The following is a 23,936-nucleotide window of genomic DNA, read 5'->3' as shown; positions in this document are numbered from 1 at the left end:
GGACACTAGGGGGCAGCAGTCAACAATGTCACTACTTCCATCCTTGTTAGCTGGTATAAATATAGTTATATACTATTTACAGCTTTTTTCTGCATTATTCGTCCAAAGGTGAGTAATGTTGCTTTCCTGTTTTATTAATAAACATCTGCAGCTACAGTCAGTAAGGGGAGATCCTCCGAGTACACTCACACCACTTCTAAGTCTCACATTAAGTCAAGATTTTTGCATTAAGGAGAATCGCATTTTATATCAAGCAGAAAAATATAGATCACTTATCTTAAGGGGGGTACTTCAATCCTCTTCTCTTTCCACCTTTTCTAGCGTAGTATATTCCTCTGCTTTCTTCCTTAGAGGTCTTCCAGCTGATTCTTTGGGTCCTATGTCAGTGACATCGCTCTGTGTCAGGGACGTCCCGCTCAGCTATGCAGCCAGATGGCTAAAAACGGGTGTCAGAGAGGGGAGGGGGGATAGACTTCAGGGCGTTCCCGCTGCTTCGGCCTGACCCCCACTCTCTCACACCTCCTCCCAGCTGACTTTGAGCATACCGACAGCTTTTCTGAAGGCTCCGGCGGAGGGAGAGGGGAAGCTCAGCCACACCAATCACTCACACCGCCGCCCGGACCCGACGCATAGGCTCCGGCTTTCTGCGGTCACTCGCTCCTCTCCCCTCTATGAAAAAAGTTCCCCGCTCGCCCTTCCAGAGAGGTCCAGCTTCTGGGGGGAGGATCGATGTCCGACCACCAAGGGGCCGGGAGACCAGGCAGACTAATTTGGGAGGCTGGGCTGGCTGGAACCCAGCCGCTGTTTCATCTGCATCGGCGGAGGCTCACGGGGTTGGAGATGCGAGATCTTACGGCGCTCCTTCAGTTGGCGCCATTAACAGGCTCCTCCCTCCTTGTAGTCCCATTCAATGCTTAAACAGAATAAAGTGCCTCTGTGCTGGTAAAAAACTTTTTTTGAAATATATGCATTTGAAAATAGAAAATATATACAGTCCCAACAATAAATGTCAAAGAATAAAGTGCTTCTGTGCTGGTGAAGATAATAATTGTGTTGATAATTTCCACTTTGCAAAGGTGATCCATGCATATGTGAGACTTATCCATTCTCTAATTGTGGCTGCACTCACCGGAATTACCCCCCCTTGGGGTATGGAGCATTCACAGTATCTGCCACTGTGTAGCACTTTGGAAGCTGGGTGTTCCCCGGTGTAATAGCAGTTGTCACTCTTGTCAATAAACCAGTGTGAAGATTAACATCAGTTACTATGCAATTCCTCAGTGCAGATATAATCAACATTCACTGGCGACAATGTCAAGAGAGGTGTCTAGCAGCGTTCACCTTAGATCAAGCCACAACAACGGTTGTCTCACATATGCATGGATCACCTTTGCAAAGTGGAAATTATCAACACAATTATTGTCTTCACCAGCACAGAAGCACTTTATTCTTTGACATTTATTGTTGGGACTGTATATATTTTCTATTTTCAAATGCATATATTTCAAAAAAAGTTTTTTACCAGCACAGAGGCACTTTATTCTGTTTAAGCATTGAATGGGACTTTATATCTTCTAATGCATAGTTTTTGGAGGATGTATTGGGACTAATTAGTCCGGTGATTTTGTTTAACACTTGGTATATTTGCACAGAGGTTATTTAACCACTTGTTTTCAATATAATTTATTTGTATTTTAATTTTGAGATTTTATTTTTACTTCCCTTGGTTGGAAGGACACATTTGAAGCTATTTAGTATATACGCTAATAGCACTCTTATGCACATTCATGCACTAGTGCACATTCACTAATTTATTTATTTAATTTATTTAAATTCACTTAGCATACACTTGCAGCTATCTGGTTTATCAAGGACAGGTGCACAATAGAACAGCGCCATATCTACTTTATTTTCTCTTCAATCCCAGCGGAGTCCCTCTTACACCATGTATCACCAGTAGAGTCCCTCTTTACATCAGGCATTCCCAGCGGAGTCCCCCCTTACATCAGATGTCCCAGCGGAGTCCCTCCTTACACCGGGTAGTCCCAGTAGAGTTCCTCTTTACATCAGGCAATCCCAGTAGAGTCCCTCCATACATCAGGTGTCCCCCAGTGAAGCCCCCCTCTTATCACGTGTCCCCCAGTGGAACCCCCTCTCATCAAGTGTCCCCCAGTGAAGCCCCCCCTCATCAGGTGTCCCCCAGTGAAGCCCCCTCTCATTAGGTGTCCCCCAGCAGCGGAGACTTTCTCCACCGGCATTACAGAAAAACAGATCGCACAGGCATCCGCCCACCCCCACCCCTTCCTACATCAGGTCACAGACAGACCGGCAGCGGGGTGGGAGGTGGGTGGTGCCGCAGCTCAATTTCTATTGGCAGCCACCTGACCTCTTGTTCTAGTCTTCAGGAAAATGGCAGCCGGTGGAGACATTGTCTCCACCAGCCACGGACCTCGGAACATTCGGGACAGTTGGTAAGTATGAATATAGTACTTTATAGAATAGAGATAAGGTTCATTGTGCTATTTTAACAGCTCTCAGAGGAAATGACAAGGACTCTGCATGTCTGGAAAGATCACCAGGTATTTTCACTATTCATAGCACTGGAACTCACAACAGATACACAATGGGGTTGATTTACTAAAGGCAAATCCACTTTGCACTACAAGTGCACTTGGAAGTGCAGTCACTGTAGATCGGAGGGGAAGGTCTGAAATGAGGGGAAGTTCTGCTGATTTCTATCATCCAATCATGTGCAAGCTAAAATGCTGTTTTTTTTATTTTTCTTGCATGTCCCCCTCAGATCTACAGCGACTGCACTTCCAAGTGTACTTGCGGAGAGCACAGTGGATTTGCGGTTAGTAAATAACCCCCAATGACCCTGATTTACTAAAGGAGTAGAACATGCTCAGTTTTAAAATTGATTTAAATTTTTCTTAGTGAACAAGGTGGAACAAAATTAAGATTTACTTTGAAAAGAATACCCAATCGCATACACAGAAAATGTAAAGAAAAATAGATTTTTGCTTACACGTGATATGATGACTCCCCAATGGGTGATGTGACCTGTCTGCATCCATTGTCAATGGAAATATTGTTTTTTGGTGGACTGACCACTTAACATGTCACCTTACAAAATGATAAAAACAATGGGAATTATTGAGGAGCTCCCTTAGAGAGAACCAGTCACCAATGGCCAATGTATTTGTAATAAAATGAATTTTCACTCTTGAATTGTTAGAATTGTCTTTTATATTTCATTACTTGTGTAGCTCACCACTCCCTTGGGAGCTGCAAAGTTGTTCATTACCTTTTTTGTCAGTCTACCCCGTTCGTCCTTTGCAACATCAAGACACCAAACAGTCTCTGTAGTTTATAAAGAACTCCAACTTTATTCTTGAACTTGGAATAAAAAAGCAGAATTTGTAGAGGATATGAGATGCCCATAAAAGATTCCTGGTTCCGGTCTTTGATCTTTTGTACTCCCCATATATGAACTTGACCAGCATCACTCTGAATAATGCTGTGGATGCATGATTTCAAAGTCCCAGGCCATCACCGCCTACATCCTGACTCCTGGGATCAATTCCTTGTCGGTTCTGGGTAGGTGTCCCTCACTAGATCCTTGGAATTCTAGCAAGTCTTTGGACTAGCACTACTGGGTTGCACTCCCTTTGCTCACTCCCATCAACAGCCCATGGTAATCACAGAAAGTTGATCCCAGTTTACTGCGACCGCTTTTCATCTACTTCCTCCTCATGGTGAACCAGGGAACACCCGGATGGGGCACCCGGTTTCTTTCCTGGTTACATGGTGACTTCTGCTCCCGCTATCCGGCGCTGGGGTCTCTGAACCACCCAGGCCTTCAAGCCTCCTCCTCCTGCACCTTACATGGTAATCCTGTTCCTCACTCCTGTGTTTCTCCCCCAAGAAGCATGTGACCCCGGTTTATATATGACAAATTAATGATTGGACCAGAGCCCTCCATATGTGCTGCCTGTACACTCAGGACCCAAATCCCTCCCCCCTCTCCAGAATATTACCACTGGAAGGGAAAGGGATCTCCTTGAGCCAGAGTGTAGGTGGCCACACCCCCCCCCCCCCTCTATTCTAATACTCACATCCAAAATAAACAAAACAGGCCTAAGGGAAAAATGCAAGCCTGGGCCAAATTTTACCTACTGCTAGAAGGAAAACTACATTAACCACCCACCTGAATAGGGTGGGCGCTACACTTGTATTTTCTCCCTGTCACGATAGGAGTGTCAGGCTGTAAGGCCCCTATAGAGGTTGTCCTTCTCCAGCCTGAGCTCACTGATAGATGGCATACATATTTTTGGTACAATAAACCCCAATAAGCGTATATTGATTGGTTTGCACAAAAGTTATCGCATCTACAAACTATGGGATAGACTTATGGACTTTTTTTTTTTATTATTGTTTTTACTGGTAATGGTGGCGATCAGCAATTTTTAGCGGGACTGCGACATTGCGGCAGACAAATCTGACACTAAGTGACATTTTTTGGGGACCAGTGACACCAATACAGCGATCAGTGCTTTAAAAAATGCATTGTTACTGTATAAATGTCACTGGCAGGGAAGGGGTAAACATCAGGGGTGATCAAGGGGTTAAATGTGTTCTTTGGGAGTGATTTCTAACTGTGTGGGGGATGAACTGACAGGAAGAACACAGAGATCTGCTTACAAGGAACAGAAGATCACTGTGTACTTCCCTGTCAGAACGGGGGTCAGCCTTGTTTACATAGGCGGATCACCGCTCTGCCTCTCTGGGGAACAATTGCGGACCCGCTGATTGGCTCCCCCTCTGTCAGTGCCCACAGTATCTGTTGCATGAAATGACGTACAGGTAAGTTATTTCACACAATAGAGCTGCCCTGCCACAGTAAATATTCAGTGGGTGATCTTTAATTGGTTAAATAGGTGCCAGTAGCGTGTGCCAAGTCAGTTATGTCCATGTGACCTTTTATTAAATTTAAATATTTAAAACCATCTGTTGCTATGGACTTTAGCTATGTTTGATATCTGTCACTCTCCCATAGGTGGGTGGAGCAAATTAATTGCTCCCCCACTTTCCATTCTTCATTGTGTCAGAATCCACAGATCAGCACTGCAGTCTATTGCCTGTCATCGAACGAAAAAATGCCATAAGACCCCTTTCACACTGCAGGCATTTTTCAGGCACTTTCGTGCCTGAAAAAAGCCTCATCTGCAGCCCCAGTGTGAAAGCCGGGTGCTTTCACACTGGGGTGGTGCGCTGACAGGATGTCAAAAAAAGTCCTGCAAGCAGCTTCTTTAACCACTTGACGACCGCCTCACGCCGATTTACGTCGGCAAGGTGGCACGGACAGGCAAAATCACGTACATATACGTTATTTGCCTTCCGCGGGTGGGGGGTCCGATCGGACCCCCCCCCCCGGTGCCCGAGGCGGTCGTCTTTTGTCCAGCGGCGATCGGAGATGAGGGGGAGGCCATCCGTTCGTGGCCCCCCCCTCGCGATCGCCGCCGGCCAATCAGATCACTTCCTTTGCTGCTGTATGCTAAACAGCAGCAAAGGAAATTATGTCATCTCTCCTCGGCTCGGTATTCCGTTGCAGCGCCGAGGAGAGAAGACAGGTATGTGAGTGCACCAACACTACACAACACAGTAGAACATGCCAGGCACACAAAACACCCCGATCCCCCCCCCGATCGCCCCCCGATCACCCCCCCCCCCCTCCCTGTCACAAACTGACACCAGCAGTTTTTTGTTTTGTTTTTTTTTTTTTTCTGATTACTGTATTGGTGTCAGTTTGTGACAGTTACAGTGTTGGGACAGTGAATATTACCCCCCTTTAGGTCTAGGATACCCCCCTAACCCCCCCTAATAAAGTTTTAACCCCTTGATCACCCCCTGTCACCAGTGTCGCTAAGCGATCATTTTTCTGATCGCTGTATTAGTGTCGCTGGTGACGCTAGTTAGTGAGGTAAATATTTAGGTTCGCCGTCAGCGTTTTATAGCGACAGGGACCCCCATATACTATCTAATAAATGTTTTAACCCCTTGATGGCCCCCTAGTTAACCCTTTCACCACTGATCACCGTATAACTGTTACGGGTGACGCTGGTTAGTTTGTTTATTTTTTTTAGTGTCAGGGCACCCGCCGTTTATTACCGAATAAAGGTTTAGCCCCCTGATCGCCCGGCGGTGATATGCGTCGCCCCAGGCAGCGTCAGATTAGCGCCAGTACCGCTAACACCCACGCACGCAGCATACGCCTCCCTTAGTGGTATAGTATCTGATCGGATCAATATCTGATCCGATCAGATCTATACTAGCGTCCCCAGCAGTTTAGGGTTCCCAAAAACGCAGTGTTAGCGGGATCAGCCCAGATACCTGCTAGCACCTGCGTTTTGCCCCTCCGCCCGGCCCAGCCCAGCCCACCCAAGTGCAGTATCGATCGATCACTGACACTTACAAAACACTAAATGCATAACTGCAGCGTTCGCAGAGTCAGGCCTGATCCCTGCGATCGCTAACAGTTTTTTTGGTAGTATTTTGGTGAACTGGCAAGCACCAGGCCCAAGCAGCGTCAGATTAGCGCCAGTACCGCTAACACCCACGCACGCACCGTACACCTCCCTTAGTGGTATAGTATCTGAACGGATCAATATCTGATCCGATCAGATCTATACTAGCGTCCCCAGCAGTTTAGGGTTCCCAAAAACACAGTGTTAGCGGGATCAGCCCAGATACCTGCTAGCACCTGCATTTTGCCCCTCCGCCCGGCCCAGCCCAGCCCACCCAAGTGCAGTATCGATCGATCACTGTCACTTACAAAACACTAAACACATAACTGCAGTGTTCGCAGAGTCAGGCCTGATCCCTGCGATCGCTAACAGTTTTTTTGGTAGCTTTTTATTGAACTGGCAAGGGCCAGCGGCCTAGTACACCCCGGTCGTAGTCAAACCAGCACTGCAGTAACACTTGGTGACGTGGCGAGTCCCATAAGTGCAGTTCAAGCTGGTGAGGTGGCAAGCACAAGTAGTGTCCCGCTGCCACCAAAAAGACAAACACAGGCCCGTCGTGCCCATAGTGCCCTTCCTGCTGCATTCGCCAATCCTAATTGGGAACCCACCACTTCTGCAGCGCCCGTACTTCCCCCATTCACATCCCCAACCAAATGCAGTCGGCTGCATGAGAGGCATTTTCTTTATATCCTCCCGAGTACCCCTACCCAACGAACCCCCAAAAAAGATGTCGTGTCTGCAGCAAGTGCGGATATAGGCGTGACACCCGCTATTATTGTCCCTCCTGTCCTTACAATCCTGGTCTTTGCATTGGTGAATGTTTTGAACACTACCATTCATTAGTTGAGTATTAGCGTAGGGTACAGCATTGCACAGACTAGGCACACTTTCACAGGGTCCCCCAAGATGCCATCGCATTTTGAGAGACCCGAACCTGGAACCGGTTACCGTTATAAAAGTTAGTTACAAAAAAAGTGTAAAAAAAAAAAATATATATATAAAATAAAAAAAAATAGTTGTCGTTTTATTGTTCTCTCTCTCTATATTCTCTCTCTCTTGTTCTGCTCTTTTTTACTGTATTCTATTCTGCAATGTTTTATTGTTATTATGTTTTATCATGTTTGCTTTTCAGGTATGCAATTTTTTATACTTTACCGTTTACTGTGCTTTATTGTTAACCATTTTTTTGTCTTCATGTACGCCATTCACGATTTTGAATGGTTGTACCAGAATGATGCCTGCAGGTTTAGGTATCATCTTGGTATCATTCTTTTCAGCCAGCGGTCGGCTTTCATGTAAAAGCAATCCTAGCGGCTAATTAGCCTCTAGACTGCTTTTACAAGCCGTGGGAGGGAATGCCCCCCCCCACCGTCTTCCATGTTTTTCTCTGGCTCTCCTGTCTCAACAGGGAACCTGAGAATGCAGCCGGTGATTCAGCCAGCTGACCATAGAGCTGATCAGAGACCAGAGTGGCTCCAAATATCTCTATGGCCTAAGAAACCGGAAGCTACGAGCATTTTATGACTTAGATTTCGCCAGATGTAAATAGCACCATTGGGAAATTGGGGAAGCATTTTATCACACCGATCTTGGTGTCATCAGATGCTTTGAGGGCAGAGGAGAGATCTAGGGTCTAATAGACCCCAATTTTTTCAAAAAAGAGTACCTGTCACTACCTATTGCTATCATAGGGGATATTTACATTCCCCGAGATAACAATAAAAATGATTAAAAAAAAAAAAAATGAAAGGAACAGTTTAAAAATAAGATAAAAAGCAAAAAAATAATAAAGAAAAAAAAAAAAAAAAAAAAGCACCCCTGTTGCCCCCTGCTCTCGCGCTAAGGCGAACGCAAGCGGCGGTCTGTCGTCAAACGTAAACAGCAATTGCACCATGCATGTGAGGTATCGCCGCGAAGGTCAGATCGAGGGCAGTAATTTTTGCAGTAGACCTCCTCTGTAAATCTAAAGTGGTAACCTGTAAAGGCTTTTAAAGGCTTTTAAAAATGTATTTATTTTGTTGCCACTGCACGTTTGTGCGCAATTTTAAAGCATGTCATGTTTGGTATCCATGTACTCGGCCTAAGATCATCTTTTTTATTTCATCAAACATTTGGGCAATATAGTGTGTTTTAGTGCATTAAAATTTAAAAATGTGTGTTTTTTCCCCAAAAAATGCGTTTGAAAAATCGCTGCGCAAATACTGTGTGAAAAAAAAAAATGAAACACCCACCATTTTAATCTGTAGGGCATTTGCTTTAAAAAAATATATAATATTTGGGGGTTCAAAGTAATTTTTTTGCAAAAAAAAATAACTTTTTCATGTAAACAAAAAGTGTCAGAAAGGGCTTTGTCTTCAAGTGGTTAGAAGAGTGGGTGATGTGTGACATAAGCTTCTAAATGTTGTGCATAAAATGCCAGGACAGTTCAAAACCCCCCCAAATGACCCCATTTTGGAAAGTACACACCCCAAGCTATTTGCTGAGAGGCATGTCGAGTCCATGGAATATTTTATATTGCGACACAAGTTGCGGGAAAGAGACAAATTTTTTTTTTTTTTTTTTTTTGCACAAAGTTGTCACTAAATGATATATTGCTCAAACATGCCATGGGAATATGTGAAATTACACCCCAAAATACATTCTGTTGCTTCTCCTGAGTACAGGGATACCACATGTGTGAGACTTTTTGGGAGCCTAGCCGCGTACGGGACCCCGAAAACCAAGCACTGCCTTCAGGCTTTCTAAGGGCGTGAATTTTTGATTTCACTCTTCACTGCCTATCACAGTTTCGGAGGCCATGGAAAGCCCAGGTGGCACAAAACCCCCCCAAATGACCCCATTTTGGAAAGTAGACACCCCAAGCTATTTGCTGAGAGGTATAGTGAGTATTTTGCAGACCTCACTTTTTGTCACAAAGTTTTGAAAATTGAAAAAAGAAAAAAAAAAAAGTTTTTTCTTGTCTTTCTTCATTTTCAAAAACAAATGAGAGCTGCAAAATACTCACCATGCCTCTCAGCAAATAGCTTGGGGTGTCTACTTTCCAAAATGGGGTCATTTGGGGGGGTTTTGTGCCACCTGGGCATTCCATGGCCTCCGAAACTGTGATAGGCAGTGAAGAGTGAAATCAAAAATTTTCACCCTTAGAAATCCTGAAGGCGGTGCTTGGTTTTCGGGGCCCCGTACGCGGCTAGGCTCCCAAAAAGTCCCACACATGTGGTATCCCCGTACTCAGGAGAAGTAGCTAAATGTATTTTGGGGTGCAATTCCACATATGCCCATGGCCTGTGTGAGCAATATATCATTTAGTGACAACTTTGTGCAAAAAAAAAAAAAAAAAAAGTGTCACTTTCCCGCAACTTGTGTCAAAATATAAAATATTCCATGGACTCAATATGCCTCTCAGCAAATAGCTTGGGGTGTCTACTTTCCAAAATGGGGTCATTTGGGGGGGTTTTGTGCCACCTGGGCATTCCATGTGGTATCCCCATACTCAGGAGAAGCAGCTGAATGTATTTTGGGGTGTAATTCCACATATGCCCATGGCCTGTGTGAGCAATATATCATTTAGTGACAACTTTTTGTAAATATTTTTTTTTTGTCATTATTCAATCACTTGGGACAAAAAAAATAAATATTCAATGGGTTCAACATGCCTCTCAGCAATTTCCTTGGGGTGTCTACTTTCCAAAATGGGGTCATTTGGGGGGGTTTTGTACTATCCTGCCATTTTAGCACCTCAAGAAATGACATAGGCAGTCATAAACTAAAAGCTGTGTAAATTACAGAAAATGTACCCTAGTTTGTAGACGCTATAACTTTTGCGCAAACCAATAAATATATGCTTATTGACATTTTTTTTACCAAAGACATGTGGCCGAATACATTTTGGCCTAAATGTATGACTAAAATTTAGTTTATTGGATTTTTTTTATAACAAAAAGTAGAAAATATCATTTTTTTTCAAAATTTTCGGTCTTTTTTTTTTTTTTTTTTTTTTTTTTTTTTTTTTTTTTTTTGAAAATAAAGTTTATTTGAAAAAACAAGAAAATACATCGAGACAGAGAAAGAAATAAGAGTAAAATGCTCATCGTGTACATAGAGTAATAATAGTACAGCACTTACAAAGAATGACTACAGCAGATCTTCCTGTACCCTTGTCTTGAGGGTAAAAAATGAAAAGACTATATTAAAATTAGAGAAAAAGTTACCAATCGCTTTGGACTTAGGAATTACCGCCGCCAGAGCCCCATATGGGAACTAACTGCTCTGGCTAGCTGGGAATCCCCACGCCCACTTCGATGCCTAATGTGAGGGAGTATGTAGGTAAAAAAAAGAAAAAAGAAAAAAAGGGGAGTTATATCTGAGGTACAGATGAATGTTACAATAAGAACATATATAAACAATCTGTAAGTAGTCAAAGAGTCGAGCTATTGGGTTGAATTCTCTCAAGGTAGGGTAAGCCATAGTCCCTTAAACAGGACCATGATCAAGAGTGTTTAATAAACAGGGGAAAACCCTTTCCCAGGATCTACCCTGAGAACAACTTTCAGGCTAATGTCAAACAAGGTGTAGAATACCGAGAGCCTGAAAAAATAATATAATAATAAAAAGAAGCTGAAAGATGAGAGAAGGAGAGAAGGAAAGGGAGAGAAACGAAAAAGGAGAGGGGAAGAGGTGGTTGAAGAGAATAGCGAAACATGAAGAGTAAAGGATAGGAAGTGCACAGGAGACCACTAGGAGAAAGAAATTAGGGGCCGTCCAAAAAGGGGCGACAATTGAGACCTATCGTTTACACATACAGGGGAGGTCCGATGAGAGTAGCCCAAGGTTCCCAGATAGCCTTGAATTTGTCTAGGGTATCTAGAATAGTGCTAGATATCTTTTCTTGCAGCATAATCCAAGAAATTTTTTGTTTGGCCGCTCGAGCAGACACTTTCGGTGATTTCCAAGATCGGGTTATAGTCATTTTAGCACCCAAGAGAATAAACTGAATCAACTTCTGAGTATGCTTGGATGTTTTGGGAATGGGGCCATTGAGCAAAGCTATAACTGGATCCTGTTTTAGTGCACACCCGCATGTTCTGCGGATGAGGGAGAATATCTTATTCCAAAACATTCTGATTTTAGGGCATTCCCATAGTATGTGCAAAAGAGTGCCTCTGTGGTTGCAACCTCTAAAACAAAGAGGTGATGTTTGCGGATAGATTTTGGCCAGTCGTGAAGGAACCATATACCAGCGTGTAATGGTTTTCAGGCCCGCTTCATTTAGGGATGTGTTCACAATACCTCTGAAGGAGCGGGCAAAGTTAGAATGCCACGTGTCCAATTCCCAACTGAAGTCAAGGTCCCGCTCCCAGCTCATCATATATGCTGCTTTCTCTGTGGGTTCCGCTAGAGATGAGTAAATAAGAGAGATACCCCCTCTTGTGTCTAAGGCTGAAGAGCACCATTGTTCATAGGGCGTAACTGAAAGATGGTTCTCACCACTCTTCCATATCCGGTTCAAAAAATGTGATAATTGGAGAAACCTGAATTTCTCATTTGAGGGCATTTCAAGTTTAGTGGTACAATATGATAAAGTGAGGGGACCATTAGCGTTAAAGAATTGTCCGATCCTGTATAGGCCTTTATCTAGCCACCATTTGAAGGATCGGATATCTAAGCCAGGGGGAAAGTTAGGGTTCCTGAAGATATGTGCAAGTGGGTGCCAAGTTGAAATGAGGGGTGTTAGTTTATGGAGGGTGTCACATAACTTCATGGAGTGGGACAATGTGGGAGCTAGTATAGGGGGACGTTTTTTGGGGATGTTCCAAAGTAGATAATCTAAGGTGAAATTAGGGACCGCCTCTCGTTCCATGTTCACCCAATCTGGTTTGAATCCTTTCATGTAAATTGTGGAAAATTGGCTTAACTGCGCTGCCTGATAATACCACCATATGTTAGGTACCCCTAGGCCTCCCTTCTTTCTGGGTCTAAATAGAGCCTCTTTAGAGAACCTGTGGCCTTTTTTGTCCCAAATAAAGCGAATGATAGCAGATTGTAAGCGTTGAACGTGTGATTTGGGGACCGGAATGGGTAGGGAGCGAAAGAGATATAAAATCCTAGGTAGAAGCGTCATTTTGACCGCGTTCACTTTGCCTAGCCAGGAGAGTTTATAAAGTGACCACTGGGTCAGATCATCCGTGAGTTTTTTAAACATAGGGAGAAAATTATGTTTAAACATTAAATCTATACTGGACGTGAGGTTGATGCCGAGATAAGGGATGGAGGTTGAGTTCCATGAAAATGGAAATTTATTTCTTAAATTTTGAACAATGTCCTGTGGGACGGATACATTGAGGGCGACTGATTTGGAGACATTGACTTTAAGTCCGGAAGCTAGTTCAAAGTTGTGTAAAAGTTGAATTAAGTTAGGGGTGGAAATTAAGGGGGATGTTAGGAACAAGAGGACATCATCCGCAAATAAAGCGCATTTGTGGATAGATTGTCCGCAACGGACTCCATGAATGTCCGGATGAAGTCTTATCGCGATGGCTAAGGACTCGATAGCCATCGCGAAGAGAAGAGGGGATAGGGGACATCCCTGCCTCGTTCCCTTCTGTATGGGGAATTTATCTGAGAGGTATCCCTGTATTCTAACCTGTGCTGTAGGTTGGTGATATAGAGCTTCCAAAACGTTCATGAAGTTTGGACCAAAGCCCCATTTACGTAAAATCGTAAAGAGGTAGGGCCAAGCCACCGTGTCAAACGCTTTTTGAAGATCAATGGAGAGGAGGAGGCCCTCCTGGGGGGGGCCCCCATCCCACCCAGATTTCATTAAGGAAATTGCATTTATTGCTCTCCGTATCTGGTCCGGGCCCTGTCTCCCTGGTATAAACCCCACTTGGTCCTTATGTATGTATGAACCTATAAAAGAAGCTAGTCTGTTTGATAATATTTTCGTCATGATTTTAAGGTCGTTATTAATTAATGAAATAGGTCTGTAATTGCTCACTTCACTGGGGTCTTTACCCGGTTTAGGAATGACCGAGATGAGGGCCAAATTGGCGTCAGGATCCAAGGGGGAGGATTTGCTTAAGGAGTTAAAGAGGCGAACCAGATACGGAGAGAGAGTATCTATAAAAGTTTTGTAGTAGAAATTTGAAAACCCGTCCGGGCCTGGGGCAGAATCTTTTCTGAGGTCTTTAATGACCGCTCGGATCTCTGATTCTTGAAATGGTGATTCTAAAATGGAGCGATGAGATTCAGAAATTTTGGGCAGTGTAATTTTCTCGAGAAATGCGTCTATTTTCTGTTGATAGATTGGGCAATCATCGGAATAAAGGTTGGCATAAAATGATTGAAAAGTCGTTAGTATCTTATTTGGGTTTTGGGTGAGTGAGCCTGACTGAGATTTTATTTTGGGTAGGGCAAAGGATCTATGTTTGGGGGTTAATTTGGCCGCTAACTGGGGGCCAAATTTGTTCGCGCGCAAATAGAAGCTACCGCTAAGCCAATGAAGGTGCTTATCCGCATTGGAGGTCAAGGCTGAATTAAGGGACAGTCTTACTGCGTCAAGTTTAGAGAGAGTGATAGGATTGGGATTTTGTTTATGGGACTTACTGAGAGCCTTGAACTCTTTCTCTAGATTTAGGATATCTGCTTGCCGTTCACGCTTTAATTTGGCAGAGAATTGTATCAGTTTCCCTCTAATTACCGCTTTGTGGGCATTCCAGAGAGTACTAGGGGAGATTTCTTCAGTGTCATTAATCAAAAAATATTCTTTTATATCCTTCTCCAATAAGGTGCAATGGACCGGGTTAGACAAAATCTTTTCATTTAGGCGCCAAAGACGAGAGCCGGAGGGAGATAACGAGTTGGATAATTTTAGGGTTACTAGGGAGTGATCAGACCATGGAACGTCTAGGATAGAGGCATGATTAGCAGAGTGTATATCAGAGTTTGACATGAAAACATGGTCAATTCTAGCATAGGTCTTATGAGGAGCTGAGTAGTGTGTATAGTCCTTCGTCGTTGGATTGAGTTCCCTCCATGTGTCAATTAGACCTAAGGAGTGGAGCATTCTAGCAATCTGGAGGCTCTGTTTGGGGGGTTTTTTAAAGTGAGGGATCCCTAAATTCGATTTGTCGAGGATCTGATCAAACGTGATGTTGGAATCCCCACCCATAATCACCCTTCCTTCAAAGTGGGGGGAGAGTGTAGCAAGTAAGGAGGAGAAGAATTTAGCTTGGCCTTTGTTGGGCGCATAATAGGATATAATGGTGTAGAGGTTACCTTCAATGGTACCTTTGACTAAAATATATCTCCCCTCATTATCTTTGATGGTCTTAGTATGTGAAAATGGGGTCTGTTTAGAGAATAGGACGGCTACCCCCCGTTTTTTCTCGCCAGCGTTTGCAAGGAAGAAAGTGGGGTATTTGTTGTGTAGAAAAGTGGGGGAGTAATTTGGAGGAAAATGGGTTTCCTGAAGAAGAACTATATTTAATCCTCTGGAGTTGTAACTTTGAAAGGCTTTACGCCTTTTGACTGGGGAGTTGAGCCCTTGGGTGTTGTGAGAGGCAATCTTGAGAGCCTTCTGAAGAGGAGGGGAGTCAGCCATAGCCACAGGAGGGGTAGAACTGGTGCATTTGGTGTGAACCTACCTGGTTCCTAGTTGAAGCGATTTTGAGTCTGGGAGGGGGACCTCGAAGCTGCAGCGGAGGACTCCGGATAATGATGGTCTCCTGTGCACAATCCTGAAATAAATGGAGGGAGAAAGAGAAAGGAGAGGAAAAGAGGGTGGTGATAAGAAAAAAAGGAAAAAAGGAGAAAATAATTAATATGAGCAAACTATAAAAATCAAAAAAGACCAGGCTTAATGCCTAGTAAACCAAGGAACTGGACTAATAAGTTCAGTTCGAATCCAAGACCCGAAAAGAAAAGCGGGGGGGTCTCAGAAAAACAAAAACAACCTCAGCCGAGGTTGTGTGTCTGATGTAACCAGGAGGAAAACCCCCCTGGTCCCAACAGAAGGAGTGGCAATACTAGCCCAGCCGAGCCGCCGGGTCCCCAATACTAGGGGTAAAATGGAACCTCAAAGATATGGAGAATGAATTCTCTTACAAGTGTATTAAGATAACAGAGAACATATATAGAACCTTGAACATACCCTCTAAGAGGAACATGCATACCTCACTACATTGCAGAAAAATACCTGGACAAGGCATACAGTAGGTTTCAGCCTACAAGTAATCGGGGAGGGGGGGGAAAGGTAGGGAAAGGGAAATGGAGGGGGAGGAGGGGGAGGGGTGATAGTCTGGGATATGAATTTATGCCCTAGAGTCGCTAGAACCCAATGTGACCACTAGGACAATCCATCAGAAAGACTGGTGAGGAGTTCCAAAAAAAAAAAAAAAAAAAAAAAAAAAAAAAAAAAAAAAAAGAAAAGTCAAAGGATGCGGGGTATACTTCTTCCATCTTCTCAGTGAAAAGCCAAGTGAGGAGAGTGTGGAGAAGTATTGTTGATCTCGTGAATAAGTAAGGAGATTCAAATGGGGTGTACACAATGTATCCAGTTGCCCCTCAATCAAGGGGAGGGTCCTGGAGGGGAAAAATTATCAGCACATCCCTTAAAGGGACAGACGGGGATGGGATCATCTGAGTGGGATGGATTCACGGTGGCGCTTCGTTTGCTGTTTGTTCCAGATAGGAGTGATGGGGCTGCACGGCGGAGGCCTCTTAGATGAGCTTGGCTTGGATGGAGGTTCCTGGGGGGAAGCTTCTTGAGTGATGAATCCTAGTCTCAGGAATATATGTTCACCCTCTTGGAAAGAAGAAAATCCATATGATCTTTCTTTGTGTTGAAACAGAAGGCGAAATGGGAAGGACCAACGGTACTTAATTGATCTTTGCGAGAGGATTTCGAGAAGGGGTTTTAGGGCTCTCCTCTTTAAAATTGTGGTCTTGGAAATATCTGCAAAAACTTGGATCTTACTTCCTTGAAAGGATAAATTATCCAGGTTGCGGGACCTTTTCATAATTTCCTCTTTGGTCTCATAATAGTGAGGTTTAACGACTATGTCCCTTGGGAGACCATCCTGTCTGGGTGGTTGCAGCGCTCTGTGGGCCCTGTCAATCTCTAATTTTTGGTCAGAGATGTCTGGGATAAGTTCTTTCATGAAAAGCTTCACAGTGTCGTGTACATTAGTTACCGCCTCAGGGATGCCTCTAATGCGGAAGTTACATCTCCGATTGCGATTTTCCAAATCGTCGATCTTCCCTAATGCAATATCAAGTTGGTCCTGCAGCAATTGAATGCAGTCAGTGTTCTGATTGGTGCGTGCTACTGTGTGGTCAACTGCTTGTTCAATCACATCAATGCGAGCCCCCAAGCTCTGTAAATCAGCCTTTATAGATGTAGTAATTTGCGTGGCATTCTGAGCCAGGCCTGCAGCTAGCATCTCTGAAAAGCAGTTCAGTAGTTGAGCCATGTCAGTCTGGTGGGGAGAGTTGAGGGGGGCAGCCTGTTGTGTGGCTGAGGGTGGGTTGATGGCATGCTTTGTGGGGAAATGCAGCATATCAGACAGGGCTCTGTTGAAGAGGGAATCTGTACTGTTGGGATATATGTTCTTAGGAGGCTTAGTACTCACAGAGGGCTCCGGTGTAGTGATGGCAGGCTGATCATCTGCAGGGATGTCTGCGATGGAGTCTCCCTCTTCTGTGTTTCTGTGGGGAGAGGCCGCGGTCGCCATCTTGGGAGAAGTGGAGGCGAGCAGGCCGTAGGTGAGTTGCCGATTAACCGCTGGTTTCTGAGCGCGGTTCTGCATCAGTAACTGTGCCCCCTACCCTCCTCTGCTGTGGGGTGTCAAGTAAGAGAGGTTCCGCTAACGAGAATTGCTTCTGGGGATCACGGAAGGCTCGGCCGGGACGGAGCTCCCGTTCAGTGCTTCTTCCCGGAAGTCCCGCGCATGCGCACTCTGCAAAATTTTCGGTCTTTTTCCGTTTATAGCGCAAAAAATAAAAACGGCAGAGGTGATCAAATACCATCAAAAGAAAGCTCTATTTGTGGGAAGAAAAGGATGCAAATTTCGTTTGGGTACAGCATTGCATGACCGTGCAATTAGCAGTTAAAGCGACGCAGTGCCAAATTGGAAAAAGACCTCTGGTCCTTAGGCAGCATAATGGTCCGCGGCTCAAGTGGTTAAGGCGATCTAGCAGCAGTGTATACACCGCTGCTAAAGCGCCCCTGCCCACTGAAATCAATGGGGAGCCGCCGAAGCGCCTGCCAAGCGCCTTGGCAGCAGCGCTTTGCGGGCGCTTTTAAACTTTTATTCGGCCACTAGTGGGGGTTAAAAGCTCCCCGCTAGCGCCTGAAAAGTGCAGCAAAAATGACAGTAGAGCGCCGCTAAAAATAGCTGCACTTTACCACCGACGCCCCTGCACTGGCAGTGTGAAAGGGCTCTTGGGGTGGTTGAACAGAAGTCAGTGGATAGATCAGCTTCTGTTCAATCACAGTGGGCATGCAAGGATCAAAGTTCATCTAGTGCAGAACCGGCTGAATTTCAATCAATGTATGGCCAGCTTATGAGGACCTGACAGCTTGACATTGGGCTGACATTTTTGATTTGGCATGGAGAAAATAACTCCCTCCGGTGACCACTCAACAATTAAGCATTTCCCCAAATTTCTGTCCAAATAACAATATCACCGAGACAAACTGACAAGGTGAATCTCCCCACCGGGGACATAGACAGCAATAAGAACGTAGCATATTTTCCATCTCCTTGCAATTCTACTTCTAACCAAAAAAATGTTTTGGGATATCTATCTAATCTATCTATCTATCTATCTATCTATCTATCTATCTATCTATCTATCTATCTATCTATCTATCTATCTATCATTTTGTTATACAATGATGACATATTGTGTGATAATATTGTTTGTATTTTTGTAATATCTTATTTTTATAAATTGGCTAAAATAAAACTCTCATCTATTTGTAGAAAAGACACCTGAAACAAAAGAGGCTCAGTGTATGGATGATTGGATCTTATACAGGGGAAAATGTTACTATTTCTCAGTCCAGAGGGATACATGGACAGACAGCCAGAACTTCTGCAAATCACACAATTCATCCCTGGCAATTATTGATAATGAAAAAGAATTGGTGAGTATTAAAAAACCCAAATCCACCCACGATTTGACACTCACCATGATCAAAATATAATTCTGTTATCCATTATATCAGAATAGAACATTACACTCCTGGGGATAGTTTACACTTGCTTCAAAACATATCTTTTGACAGGCTTCCTTAAATCTCTCCGAATGCCAATCAAAGCTCCTGTCACTGTGGCTCGGTTCACACTGGATGCCGATGCGGCTCTCAGCAGGTCGTGTGCGTCCTGGTTCACCATTTCAGGTCCGATTTTGGGCTAAATTCAGGCCTGAAACGGATCAAAAGACGCACAGCGTTCTTGTGCAAATTCGCAAACTATCAATGCTCCCTGCTGAGACCACCGCCTGTGGAAGGGAATTCCACATCCTTGCCGCTCTTATGGGGCGTACACACGGTCGGACTTTTCAGCTACAAAAGTCCGACAGCCTGTCCGACAGACTTCCGGCGGACTTTTGGCGGACTTGCGGCAGACTTTCTAACGAACGGACTTGCCTACACACGACCACACAAAAGTTTGACAGCCTAGTACGCGGTGACGTACACCAAGTCCGGCGAGACTATAAAACGGAAGTTCAATAGCCCGTACGACACCCTTTGGGCTCCTTCTGCTAATCTCGTGTTTATCTCGTGTTAGTAGAAGTTTGGTGAGAGACGATTCGCGCTTGTGAGACTCGTATTTTTCAGTTCCTTTTAACTGTTGTTCAGTCTGTGCTTGTGAGGTTTGTATCTGCTTTTCAGTGCGTTTGGTCAGTTGGCATTGAGAAATCTTTGTTTTATTGTCCGCTTGTTCCTGATTTTCAGGTCGCTCTTCACAGGCCTTGCTGTTCTTCAGTGCGTTCTGTTAAGTGCGTTCTGACCAGCCGACCGTTTTGAAGCCATGTTACCTATACGTACTCGTCGTCGAGCTCGTGCATTGTATGTGTTTGGTGCTGTAGTTTATTCTTCAGACCAAGACCAGTCCATGAACAGGGCGAAGAGGAGTTCATGGACCAAGAATTGGTTGCTCCAGCGTGACCAGTTCTGTCACATGCCTTTGCTCCGTGAGATCCGTGAGAATAATCCTGAGGATTTCAGAAACTATCTCCGGATGACGGACCCCGTTTTTGACCGTTTGGTGGCTTTGCTGACCCCCTATATCAGCAGGCAGGATACCTGCATGAGGCAAGCCATCACTCCGGAGCAGAGGCTAGTTGCCACGTTGCGGTACTTGGCGACAGGGAGAAGCCTGCAGGACCTCAAGTTCACGACAGGCATCTCCCCCCAGGCTCTGGGGATCATTATCCCAGAGACCTGTTCTGCCATCATCCAGGTCCTGCAGAAGGACTATATTATGGTAAGATTTTTTTCTTTTATTAGCATCACATGTTCTTTTATTTAATCTTTGATAATGTAATGTATTTCTTAGCTCAAACACTACTTACCATCATTGCAATATAGTGTGAATGTCCCCTTTTTCTCCTCACACATGCTGGGTTTTTTTCCTGTTCTTTTTTGTCATGCATGTATATTTTCCTTCAATAACCTCCCCAGCATACAATGCTGGGCACATATCCACCTAGTCTACTCAGTTTGAATGTATTTAGTCAGCTGCATTGTATTTTGTTTCCCCTAAACTCAATCCAAATAGTGTGCTTATAATTAGCAATTAGCTTGATTTCCCAACCCCCCCCACCTAAACTCAATCCAAATAGTGTGCTTATAATTAGCAATTAGCTTGATTTCCCACCCCCCCCCCCCCCCCCACCTAAACTCAATCCAAATAGTGTGCTTATAATTAGCAATTAGCTTGATTTCCCAACCCCCCCCCACCTAAACTCAATCCAAATAGTGTGCTTATAATTAGCAATTAGCTTGATTTCCCAACCCCCCCCCACCTAAACTCAATCCAAATAGTGTGCTTATAATTAGCAATTAGCTTGATTCCCCCCCCCCCCACCTAAACTCAATCCAAATAGTGTGCTTATAGTTAGCAATTAGCTTGATTTCCCAACCCCCCCCACCTAAACTCAATCCAAATAGTGTGCTTATAATTAGCAATTAGCTTGATTTCCCAAACCCCCCCACCCCCACCTAAACTCTATCCAAATAGTGTGCATATAATTAGCTTGATTTCAAACCCCCCCCCCTAATAATTTGCTAGAATGTTCTGTGGTGTTGATTTTTAAAAAGCAAATATATGTTGCACTTTGCAAAATGCATGTGCACTCTACAAGTACATTTGCTCCAGTGCTTTAGTAAATGAGCAGAAGCTCTGCTGATTTCCATTATCAAATCATATGCAAGCCACAAAGTGTTTTCATTAATTGCCCTTGCATGTGATTGTGTACTCCTTGCAACATGAAAGCCTTTTTACCTTACCTCATTTACTTTAAGCTGGGGAGCAACTGCACTTGCAGAGTGCGACAACTGCAGTCTTGTAGCCTTTTTAGTCCATAAATCCCTGCGTGTCCTAAAAGTAATATTTTTTTGGAATTTCACCACCCCCTAAAATGTAATCAATGTTCCATCAGAGGGGGTGAGCAATCTGATAAGTGTGCCTTTCCATATTATTTCTTCCAGAAGATTTAAATTATTTAATGTTATACTGATGCTGGGGAATAATGTTTTTAATTGTATAATTTTCTTGCAATGTTATCTTCAAAATTACTGATTTTTGTTTTCTTGTTTGATTCCCCAGTTTCCTTCAACGCCACAGGAATGGCAGACTGTGGCATCCCATTTTGCCACCCGTTGGGACTTTCCCAATTGTGGAGGGGCTATAGATGGGAAACATGTCCACATTGTGCCACCACCCCATTCGGGGTCATACTATTTTAATTATAAGGGGTTCCACAGTATTGTTTTAATGGCGGTGGTGTCGGCACACTATGAATTTCTATATGTGGACGTGGGGAAGAATGGCCGGATGTCGGATGGAGGAGTATTTACCCAGACGGAGTTCTGCCAGCGTCTCCAGAGTGGTGGCCTGGGATTGCCACCTGATGCGGATAACGTGGAAGGACTCCCCTTTGTCTTCATTGCCGATGAAGCCTTCGCTCTGAGCAAGCACCTCATGAGGCCATTCCCCCAAAGAACCCTCACCCCGGAGAGGAGGGTTTTTAATTTCCGGCTGGCCAGAGCTAGAAGAGTGGTTGAGAATGCGTTTGGGATTCTGGCCAGCCGGTTCCGCCTGTTTCAAACCTCCATTAATTTGGCGGAATACAAACTTAATTTTCTCATTTTATCGTGCTGCATCCTGCACAACTTTTTACACAAACATTCTCCAAATTATATGGTGCCAGTTGGGCCTGAGGCCGGACTTATCGGTGACAATCTTACGGGCCTGGATACTGTCCATACTGGCTTGGCCCCCCAAAGTGCCCATCAAGTTAGACAGCAATATGTTAATTATTTTATGGGTAGGGGGGCCATTGCAATGGGCCAGGATATCTAAAGATTTAAAATAAAAAAAATCTTGAATTATATTTATTGCTTGCCTTTCTTTTGGGCTTTCTCCTAGGTTATGGTCGAGCAGTTGTAGTGCCAACTGTATTTTCCTTGTAAATTTCTAAATAAGCTCCATTGTCACTGTAAACAACTTTTTTCAATTTATAAACAAACTGATACTGAGCATTGAAATAACAAACCACACATTTATTTAATTCCTAAGCAGATGTTTTTAATCTTTGGTATCCATTCAGTTATGCATTTAGTATAAAATGTTCCTAGCCAAAAATATAATGATATATTAATAAATTTAGAATAATATAATTATAGTTAAATATTTTTAGATAATCATAAATAAAATTTGTTGGGCATTTTGATTTTAGCAAACAGGCCTTTTTTTTTGGTTTTTTAAAATCCTTTTTTTTTTTTTTTTTGGTTTTTTAAAATCCTTTTTTTTTGTAAAAAACTTTTTTTTTTTTTAAATCCTTTTTTTTTACTTTTGTTTTTTTGTAAAAACATTTTTTGTATTTTTTTGTATTTTTTTGGTATTTTCTCAAAACAGGCCTCCTTTTTTAAATGTTGTTAAACAGGCATATAATTTAACAGAAAATAATAAAGAGAAGGCCCAGAATGGGGTGAGCAAACCAGGAAATGAAGGACATGATCGATGTTTTGGGGTTTCAAAAAGGGCATTTAGATTCGACCCAAAACATCAATCATGTCCTTCATTTCCTGCTGCATACGATCCAGCCGATTACGCATTTGATCGATCTCCCCATTCCAGGCCATTATTTTAGCAATTAGCCGTTGGGCACTGTCTGTGGTGAAATAGTCATTTGGACCTAAAGTGGAATGAAAAAAAAGATGTGTTTAGAAATATGCACACATACATAGTTTACCTTACCATAAAGCTGGTGTCTCAGACACTGACCTGGTGGGGTGCCCATGTCGCATAATTGGTGAACATCCTCGGGGGTGGCGCTGTTGCTTGACTCAAGCACAACCAGATCACCTAAAATAGAGTAGAAAAATTACATAAAAGAAAAGGCAGCCATGCATAGATTACCGTAAGCTGGTGTGTCAGACACTCACCTGGTGGGGTGCCCATGTCGCCCACCTCTCCTTCCTCCACATCCTCAGTGGGGCTTGGGCTGATTTCCCAAGTATGTTCTTTTGCTTGGGGGGGACTGGGTTCTTCTTGTTGGCTGAGTGATTTTTCCCCTATGTGAAGCAAAAAATTAATATACTTAGCACACAGATATTTTAGTACATAGTAATCTTCAAACATTTGTAGTGAAGTGGTGTACAAATGGTCTGTTTGTGTAGAGTTCCTAGTTGACATAAATATTTAAATTTCTAAAGACATATCGGATAGATAGATATCTAGATATCAATATCTAAATATAGTTAAAAATCTTTTGATCTCTCTCTCTCTCTCTATATCTGTAACTAAATATAAATCTAAATATCAAACAAAATCTAAAAATAAAAATATATATAAATTTATATATTAAAAAACAATTAAATAAATTTCTATATCTATCTATCTATATCTACCTATATATCTATATACATACATATATATATATATATATCTATATCTATATCTATATCTATATATATATCTATATATATATATATATCTATCTATATATAGATAGATATAGATATATATCTATATATAGATATATATCTATAGATATAGATATATATATCTATATCTATAGATATATATATATAGATAGATATAGATAGATAGATAGATAGATAGATAGATAGATAGATAGATAGATAGATAGATAGATAGATAGATAGATAGATAG

The 23,936-nt window shown here is 43.1% G+C and overlaps 1 protein-coding gene across 1 annotated transcript in view; it reads left to right on the top strand.

Moving 5' to 3' along the window:
• Nucleotides 1–23,936, top strand: part of LOC141105615 (C-type lectin domain family 2 member D2-like) — a 123,838-nt gene that overhangs the window by 78,115 nt on the left and 21,787 nt on the right. Inside the window, exon 4 of the mRNA XM_073595567.1 lies at nucleotides 18,512–18,675. Within this exon, the coding sequence (XP_073451668.1) occupies nucleotides 18,512–18,675 (164 nt within the window). The remainder of the gene's footprint in view (nucleotides 1–18,511; nucleotides 18,676–23,936) is intronic.

Source organism: Aquarana catesbeiana, linkage group LG08, assembly GCF_042186555.1.
Source record: "Aquarana catesbeiana isolate 2022-GZ linkage group LG08, ASM4218655v1, whole genome shotgun sequence".
NCBI classification, from domain to species: domain Eukaryota; kingdom Metazoa; phylum Chordata; class Amphibia; order Anura; family Ranidae; genus Aquarana; species Aquarana catesbeiana.
Note: the sequence above shows the minus strand (reverse complement) of the source record. Positions and strands in the feature narration are given on the sequence as shown.